The sequence below is a fragment of the Mercurialis annua genome, linkage group LG6, assembly GCF_937616625.2.
Source record: "Mercurialis annua linkage group LG6, ddMerAnnu1.2, whole genome shotgun sequence".
NCBI classification, from domain to species: domain Eukaryota; kingdom Viridiplantae; phylum Streptophyta; class Magnoliopsida; order Malpighiales; family Euphorbiaceae; genus Mercurialis; species Mercurialis annua.
In genome coordinates this window covers 8,767,724-8,777,303 of record NC_065575.1, presented here as the reverse complement: position 1 = coordinate 8,777,303, position 9,580 = coordinate 8,767,724, and the positions used below count along the sequence as shown (strand labels likewise).

The window sequence follows — 9,580 nt, the reverse complement described above, 5'->3', positions numbered from 1 at the left end:
GAGTCATAAAAAAATCTGATCTATAAACAAATAGAACAAAAAGTTAAATAGAATCAATATTTTGACACAGATAAAAGTAATAAATGAAACTATAATTTTAAAATGGAGGAAGTATAATAATTAAATATTATGCAACAGTAAATATTATTACAAATACTAATGTTATTCATTTAATTTTTTAATACAAATACAACTTTATCCTTTATATATACTACATCACCCAATAATTCTTGTTTTCCATTATCTATTCAATTAATTAGTGTCAAGTTGACAATGCACAACAATATTCATCGAAATGATCAAAAGTGTCATTCGATCAATAAAAAGAAGAATACAATAAGTATACATGGTTAGAGATAGTAAGTATAGACAGAAAAACATAATTCATCTTTGGTTCATGATAGTAAAAAGGTACTCAAAATAAAAAGTACAATATTCATCTAAATTAGTCTCCTCAAGTACAATATTCATCCGAATTAGTCTCCTCATCAGGATGGAATTTTCAATAAAAAACAATTGCCAGTTGAAAATAGATTAAACATTCCAAGGTAAAAAATCAAAAATAATTTTATTAAACTAACATGACATGTGCATAAAATTTGGAGGTAGAATGATTCTTAAAAGAAAGAATTAATTAATAAACTGTACATATTAAATCTCCAAACAAACTATGAATTCTAATCATATAAAAAAAGTTAAATGCATATTCCAAATGAAACTGCAAATTGTTTTGAGGTAGGTGTTGGTGAGGGTGAAAACTTCTAATGCAGTCCAACTTCACATCAGCACCTTCAGTTTTTGTACTCCACATACGTACTTGTGGTAATAATAATCAGCCAATACTGCAAGAGTTTTACTCACTGTTCAATTACAAAAGAAAAAAAAAACAGCAAATTATAATGAGTAAGAAATATATAACCATTATTCATTCAAATATCAAAAACATCGGATCATTAGTATATAAAATTGACAAATAATAATCAGCCAATATATTAAACAACTAATTAAAATATAAACAGATAAAATAAAACATACATACCTCAATTAGTTTGTCCACGGAATTTAGTGGAATACCTTCATGTTTAGGCTCTCCGAAAAGACATTTAAATATGATTGGTTCTTATCTGGAAAAAATAAAACAAAGCTTTATTTGATTAACTAAATAAAAAATGAGCTTTATCAGATTAGATAAAACCTTAATTCCACAGATAAAGAGAATTTAAAAAAAATTGTACAATTAAAAGTACCAATAAAATAAAGGAACTCATAAGTTTAGCTTATTGGATAATGAAGCTAAAAAAATCTCATTTTTCCAGTACAAACAATTGAAGCGAAAAAATAGCTCAATATTGAGCTTTTATTCCTTTCTAAATCCAAATCATTTCCTTGCTCTTAGCATTAGCTAACGATTATAAAAAAAAGAAGAACAATCTAAGAATATAAATAAAATAGAAAAAATTATGATAAAAATTAAAAATAGAGCACACCTTGAAGAAGGCTCTGAAGCCAACTAACTAATACATGTCAAATCTGAATTTTTTTTTCCGGATGATCTGAACTTCATTCTCACTTTCTTCCCCTATCCATTTAATATCAATCTTAAGATAACTTCTCCATGAAGTATATGGAAAATAAGAAAAAAAATATGAAAAATAAGTACCAACGTGGCAAATGTATTTCTCAACAGTGGCATGCATGAATGCCATGTGGATTCGGACTTAAAATGATTTCAAATCCATAGAATATAAAAAGATAATGGTATAATTGTAATAAAATCTAAAAAGAAAAGCGGATTTGAAACGTTAGTATGGTATAATGGCAGTGCTGTAATATAAATTAAAAAGAAAATATATGTTGGAACCCAAAAACACTGTTCAATGTACAGTGTTTTTGGGTTCTACTTTATAAGATAGAATATAGATGGTGGTCTTTACAGTAGAAAAATATTAATATTTACTAGTGTCAATTAAAATTAAAATACCATTTTATCCTTTAATTTTATACTTTGGTATAAACACATTCTTATTTTTTAATTTAATCAATCAAAGTACTACTTAGATCTTTAAAATAACTCAAATTATTGAAATATTTAAAATTGATTTTAATTATCAATTATAAATAGTTTTATAATTGAAACTAAAATTTACTTTTTTATCTATTTAAAAAAAACTCAATTCATCAAAAAATAAAAAATAAATTTAAACGTATAAATTACTTTTATATTTTTAGGATCAAACTAATCTAAACATATTTTATTTTCAAAAAAGAAGTTCTTAAATAGAATCACTGTTCCAAAAATAATACTCCATAAGTCATTATTTCCTCCATTTGAAAATAGTTGTCACCTAGTCATTTTTACACATTAAAAAAATAATAAATATGTCTAAATTTATAAGCATTTTTACTAAATTAGCCCTTCTTAAAATTTGTTGACATTTATTATTATGACCCTTTATTTATATTTTTGTATGTTTTCAATGAATTAAATAGAAAAATAGTAATAAATGCTTTATTGATATTTTAAAGTGACAATTATTTTGAAACAAAAAAATTTCTCTAAAGCGACAACTATTTCAAAACGGAGGGAGTATTATTTTTATTGAAATTTGAACTATTTTATTCCATTTGATGCTATAATTTTAAAAATTAAAATAATGATATTATGTTGGACAAAAAAATAATTAAAAAATAATTTTTACTCTATGCTCGTTCCTTTGATGCCATAAAAAACTTTATAACAATTTATTTTAGGGAAAATAAATTTATATTTTCATACTTATAATCAAATTAACAGTTATATTTTAAAAAAAAAACTTCAACAATCTGATCTATACATTTTGCAAGTCATAGTAATTATATTCAAGAAAAAAAACATATTAATTAATAAAAATAAGATCCAATTAAATATCTTAAGTTACTTTTATGATAAATTAGTCCTTCTTTTAAAAAAGAAAAAGTAATAATATTTTTTTAATAATAATAATATACAATTTTTAATAAAATGAGATAGATAATTTTTATTTTATATCTAAATTTGTCTTCTTTTTTATTTTTTATTAATTAGATTATTTATCAATGAAATTTATTGGTAGGATTTAATAATCAAAATTTATTAAAATGGCGAATAGGACTGTAAAAATTATTTTATCAATTTAATCATACTTAGTTATAAAATGATAAAATTATTTTACCTTATTTTAACAAAGTCTTATGATTATTGAGTGCAATATTTCTTTGCCCTTGATAGAAGTAAGCAAATTCTAACTCTCTTTCTTTCTCAATTTTTCTTACCAAGTTTACTAAAAGTCTTCCCATTAATTTTTCTCTCTCACGCATACATCCCTTAGCTCATAAGTCTTTTTCTTTTTTCTTTGGATGCAAATTTAAGTTCTTACATTATTATATATTTTTTAATTGAATCCCTTTTATTATAATTTATATACATTGAGTCCTTATACTTTTAATTTTATATAAATTAGGACCCTCCATCATAAAAAGGTAACTTTGTCAAGTTAGACCGTAAAAATTTGATCGAAAGACTTACTTTCAACAAAAATAAAAATACAAGGACCCAATTGAAAAATTATTAATATACAAAAATAAATAAAAATTGATCTTAGTCGTAGTAACAGCACGGGGAGTACATGTACTTCATTCTTGTGATGAAAGGACCTAATATCTACAATATCAAAAGTGTGGACACTCAATCTTGAAAAATAATAATAAAAGAATCTAATTAAAAAAATGTGATAGTACAAATCAGTATTTTAAAAACTGGATTGGACAAGCAGATCGAACTGGTTAAACCGGTAACAGACAGGGGTTCCGTCCAAAAATTATAAAAAATCGAAATTTCGGTTGAATTGGGTTGGACCGAATTAAACCGGAAAAAATGGTAGTTAAACTGATAACGAGAATCAGCGATGGAAAAGTATGCCACTTAATACCTAAAATCCGTCGCTAATTCCTTATTTTTTTTTTTAAATTATTGACCCAGTTGAACCGATTAAATCACGAACCGGTGACCTCACGAGTTTGACCACCGATTCGGTTTTTAAAATACTGGTACAGATTGCAAAGGTCCAAATATGTGTTTCACTTTTTTTTTATTTTTCATTTGCTATTAAATATTTTTGAACTTAAACAACAATTTGCCCCCTTTTGACTTGTAAGTAATGGCAATTAACATATAAATTAATTTTATGGGCGATCAATCATGAACTTGCTGATATGAGTAATTAGTTCCATTTTGATAAATTAACATACAAAATGAAGAGGAAAATTGTCAATTATAGGACAATTAGTTTACAAGTTGAAGACAAATTGCCAAAATGAAGCTAATTGCCCATAATCAACAAGTCCATAACCGATTTATCTAAAAAATTAATTTATATTTTAATTGTCGTTCGCATATAAGTTGATGGGACAAATTGCTACTTAATTTAGTATTTTTGGCCTGTTTTGGTTTCTTACTTCACACCCTCTCTCTCTATTATTTATTTTTTCTGTAGCTGACAACTTCTCTACAGTAGTCTGCTTCATTTCAGATAAACAACATTCCTCTTCTTCTCATTCCTTAGAGCTTCCTGAAATCCCTCATTTTTGCAGAAATTCTGCATTTTTTTTGTCCTGACAATCCTTTAAATTTCAGATTTTTCTCTGTCGTCTTTGACTTCTTTTAGCGGCCCTTTTTTTTTTCTCTCTGTTTCAGATTTTCTGAATTCTGAATTCTGATAATAACACTAATATGTGCTCGGAAACAAGCCCGCGATTATCATTTTCCAACGATCTGAGCCAAGAAGATGAAATTCCGGTTGACCGAAGAGATAAATTTCTCCTGGAATCGGATTCTGATTTCGAGTTCAGCATTTGCAGCAGTGTTCACCATCACTCTTCTTTAGCTGACGATCTTTTTGCACACGGCATGATCAAAGTTCCTGAAACAAAATTAAGTTCCGATCGTCCGATTAATCAAATCCATAGATTTAATCAACTTCCTCCTCTTCCTTCTTCTTCCGAATCTTCTCCGGCTACTAATGGTACTATTTCAAAGAAAGAAATCAGGGTTTTGGATTCGGAATCGGAAGAAATCAAAATTCAACCGAGTAACAATACGACGTCGTTTTGGGGATTCAAGAGAAGTAGCAGTGTGAATTGTGATATCAAGAAAAGTTTATGTTCATTGCCGCTTCTTTTGAGGAGTAATTCAACTGGATCATCACTGCCAAATAATCCTAAGCAGAAACAATCCAAGAAGTCGTCGGGATTACCGTCCCCGCCGTCACCGGCGGCAGGATCTTCTGCAAGCTATGTGTATACGATACCAAACAAGCCTCCGTTGAAGAAAGTCTATAATAATGGGTCTCATAATGGTAACGTTAAGTTTAGTCCTGTGATTAATGTGCCTTTTAATTTTGGTTTGGGGTCTTTCTTGCGAAATGGAAAAGATAAGAGTACAAGAAAGTGATTTATGTTTTCTTGGTGGAACTATTATTACTTCTAATTTTGGAAAATAGTAGGCTATAAGGCTTGAATTCAAAATTTAATGCGGATATCGTTTTTATATAATGATTACCGATGTTCAATTTGTTATATCTTGAAAACTGAACAATCATTTTAGAATAAAAAAAAGTTACTCGACCAATTCAGATCAATTTTTATTTATATGACTATGAATTGTAATGTGCTGTTTGGCTAACGGATTGACATATATGTAAAATTTGATAAAAAATTGATAGAATAACCTACCGTTATTTGAAAACTAAATATATCGTTGTTGAAATGTAATAAATTGAATATCGAAAATCGTTATGTAAAAATATTATAATTAGACAACTGTAAAAATATTTAACTCTCTCTACGATTAGACTATGCGAGCAGAGTCAATTTGTGGATATAATTATTTGATGATTATGATGGAAAAGATAATGTGAGTTCTTGTTATTATGATAGTTTATAGACATGAATCATGTGATTTGAGAAGGAAAGTACAATTGATTTTGGATTTAACTAAGATTAGAGAAAGTTAATTACTCATGTGGTTTTGTATGATTTATATGTGAGGAATGGGAGAAATGAAAGGAATGGGTACTTGGAATTAATGGTGATGGAAAATCAAAATGTCACAATTATAGGAGACATTTCAATAGGTATCCTTCTTTCATGGCTTATCACACTTCTATTTTATCTTTTCAATTTCTATTCCATAGGGGTGTAATTGGGCCACTTTTCTTTATCTTTATCTTTATTCAATGGCAACAATTATTTTTTGGCTTTTTCTTGTAATTGATTGATGTAAGCATAGAATAGAAAGAGTGAAAGATAAAATGTCTCTTTGCTTTACGTTTTGTTTTCTTATTTTTGACATTATGACAAGAAATGTTTCATGATATTGTGTTAGGCTTTTGCTAATTTGGTTTTTTGTATTGGCACATGTCGACATATATGATATTTCCTGTTTTATTTTATTTGACAAGGTTTTCATTATATATTTTTAAACAACATTAATAAATAACATTTACATATTTGTATCGTAATATTTTTTGAATCAATTGTTGTAAAAATTACAAATTTTAGCGTCTTTGATAGTTTAATATACATTTTTAATTTTTTGCAATGTCTGACACTATTTGTTTTTTGAATTTTGTAATATAAACACAAATAAATTTGTTGTCAAACCAAATTGATATGGACCTCGGAATAATGTATTTTTTGATGTCTACATCAGTATATTTTAACGATAAATTTTCAATGTATTGAAGTGTAAAACAATAATAGATCATTGTGTAAATTGTCAAAGTAAAAATTCATGTTTATATTCTAAACCGCGCTTTTTTTTTTCATAGATAATTAACTTTTCTCATAAAAACAGTCTTTTTCAATAGTTAATCATCGAAGATAGATGCATAACCACCTTAAATATATGATAGGTTTTAGTTTGAGATGTTGTCGGAAGTTTTTTAAAAAAATTAAAAAAAATAGTAAAGCTAATTTATAGTGAAATTAAAATTAGATAAAAGTTAAATTTGAGCTGTCTGAAAAAAAAACTAAATAATCAGATAAAATTTAACATGGATTGAAAAAAATTTCCAATTCCACCTTCGATAGAAGAGGGCTAAAACAAAAAAAAAAATCAAGTTATATAGTATAAATAAATATTATCCAGTATGATATTTTAAAAGAAATTTTTTTATTATATAAAGAAAAAAAACTGAATATTTTTTAGTTATATGAATTCTTTTTGGCATCTCTCTCCCATGTTGCCATGTATATTCAATGGTCACTGTTTGCTTTATTGATTTGAACATTTCAAAGTTCGAAAGAGTTAAAAAAATCATAAATGTCAGCTAATTGAAAGTTCTTAAGATTCTGTCACTTTGTTAATCATCAAGGTTGTATTAGAATCATTTACTAGCTAACCCTAAGACGCAGGTGAATTAGTAAGGCACTTTCCTGATTTAAGTGAAGTCGCGAGTTCAAACCGTAATCATATATGCAGCCGTTTAAAATTTGGAACCAGAATTTGCCTCCTGTAAGAAACCTATACTATTCGAGTGAAATTACTTTAAATGTGAAAGACTTAAAGATGCCATCTAATAGTTGAGACCGTTCGGAAAATCTCATGAAACATATAAAAAAAAAATCACTTACTAGCTAACATACAAAAAATATTGTTTTTAGTTGCTGTATAATAAATTAATTGTGACGGATTCGTCTTGCACAACCTTACATCAATTAAAATTTAAAATGGCTTTTAAATATTCAGATATCTTTGTGAAGTATCACTTCACTTAATAATAAATAAAAACTTGCAGAACATATCAGATTTCTTTTTGTTATTTTACATAAAGATAATTAAACAATAAGCATTTAGTTTGACCCTTCAACTTGGCGCAAAAAAACTGAAAAAAAAATAAATTTGTGATTTTGAATAAAAACACCCTTAACCTGTCAAGTTGAAGGGAAATGATAAACTTTTATTGGACAATTAAATGGTAAAACTTGAATCTCATGAACCCTGTAATTTAACATGGAGCTGCAACTAGCAATAAAATCAGTAGCGGAACTAAAAATTAAGGAGAAAAAGACAGTTGATATTCGGAAAAAGGAAATAAAATAAGATTTTAAAATAAAATACAAAAAAATGTACAACTATTTACTTGCGGCTAAAGAGCATTCGTTTGCCCCTGATATTTAATTCTACCCATGAATAAGCTTCAAATCTTTTTAAGCAGTGAGACTCAAACAGGGAAGTAACTTTATATAAATGCATAATCAATCAATAATATCTAACTTTTTTATATTTTTTTTATTTATGATCCAATCTTTCAAAAATATCAATTTTATTCTCGATAAATATATTTCAATTGTAGCCAACTAGACATATAAATACAAAAATAGCAAACTTTTTGATTTTTTTTATTTATGACCAAACTTAACATTATTTCAATTGAAAGATACTTATTAACATTCAGATCTATATCGACTTGAGGATGAATCGAATTGAATTGTAAAATTCGAATCACAAATCATACGATTTTGATAACAGTTTAGGGCTTATATAAACATGGATGGAGACTGTACAAGAAGTGGGGACTATGTATTAGAACCAACAATCTATGAGGATAAGCAACACCACATTTCTTTTGCTTTGCTGCCACTAATATCAATTTTTCAAATTATTCCATACTTTAATCATCCAATTTCTATTTATAGCCAATCCAAATAATTAACATATAAAAAATGTTGTGTATTAAAAAAAAATCTGCTGTTTATTCATTTTTGTAATGCATAAGATTCTAACTAGTACATAAATATTCATCACTAATTCAAACCAGAATGCTTAATGCAAGTACATTAATTAGCAATATCATTATGGCAGTTAGAAAACAACTTAACTAATTCAGGAACTATAAACAACACTATACAAGGAACATCAACAATTACCAGAATCAGTATCATTGTGCAATCAATACTATCCTATTTTTTCTATTTTTCAAAAAATACTTATATATATATATTCTCTGATCTTACCACCTATCGAATAAGATTAAAGCTCTCGTTACGTCGTCCATGGACAAAGCGAGTAAAATTGTAACTCGACAAAAATAATATAATGCATGTAGCTGGTTTTGATAGCCTCCTCTGTTCCTTCTCTTCAACCGAAAAGAAAAACAGACAAACACAGAAGAACAAGAAAAGACTATAAAAAAGGGTTAAATGTAAATAAAATCATAGCGTATCTTACGGTTTCAACATAAACTTTTAATTTTACATTTCGAAACACGAATTTGTATACTTTTGCAATTTGAATCACCTATTCAATCGATCAATACATGTTGATGTGGAACATAAGAAGCGATAGGCATTTTAAGATAGGTTCCAGTGATAATAAATTAATAACCATCTCCATCTGCAAGATGACAGGACTTGGCACAAACAGTTTAATGTTCATTCTATATAACCATCAGCATTTGGTGACAACAGTCCAAAAATGGGCATAAGCTCTTTCAGCTAAGTTTTGAATCATAAGCAAGTCAATAATCGGCATAAATACCCTAAGAAGTTAAAAAGATTTTTT

The 9,580-nt window shown here is 27.2% G+C and overlaps 1 protein-coding gene and 1 long non-coding RNA gene across 2 annotated transcripts; one reads left to right on the top strand and one right to left on the bottom strand.

The window, feature by feature from the left end:
- Positions 1-611: 611 nt before the first annotated feature.
- On the bottom strand, positions 612-1,604 carry LOC126686028 (uncharacterized). The gene is made up of 3 exons (XR_007643774.1): positions 1,488-1,604; positions 1,040-1,124; positions 612-860 (listed from the first exon to the last, which is right to left on the bottom strand). It is a non-coding gene; the product is annotated as an uncharacterized LOC126686028 (long non-coding RNA).
- A 2,861-nt stretch (positions 1,605-4,465) lies between these two features.
- Positions 4,466-6,467, top strand: LOC126685931 (uncharacterized). The gene has a single exon (XM_050379938.2). It carries the CDS (start codon positions 4,748-4,750, stop codon positions 5,465-5,467), a length of 720 nt encoding a protein of 239 aa, XP_050235895.1. The 5' UTR covers positions 4,466-4,747; the 3' UTR covers positions 5,468-6,467.
- The last annotated feature ends 3,113 nt before the right edge of the window (positions 6,468-9,580 follow it).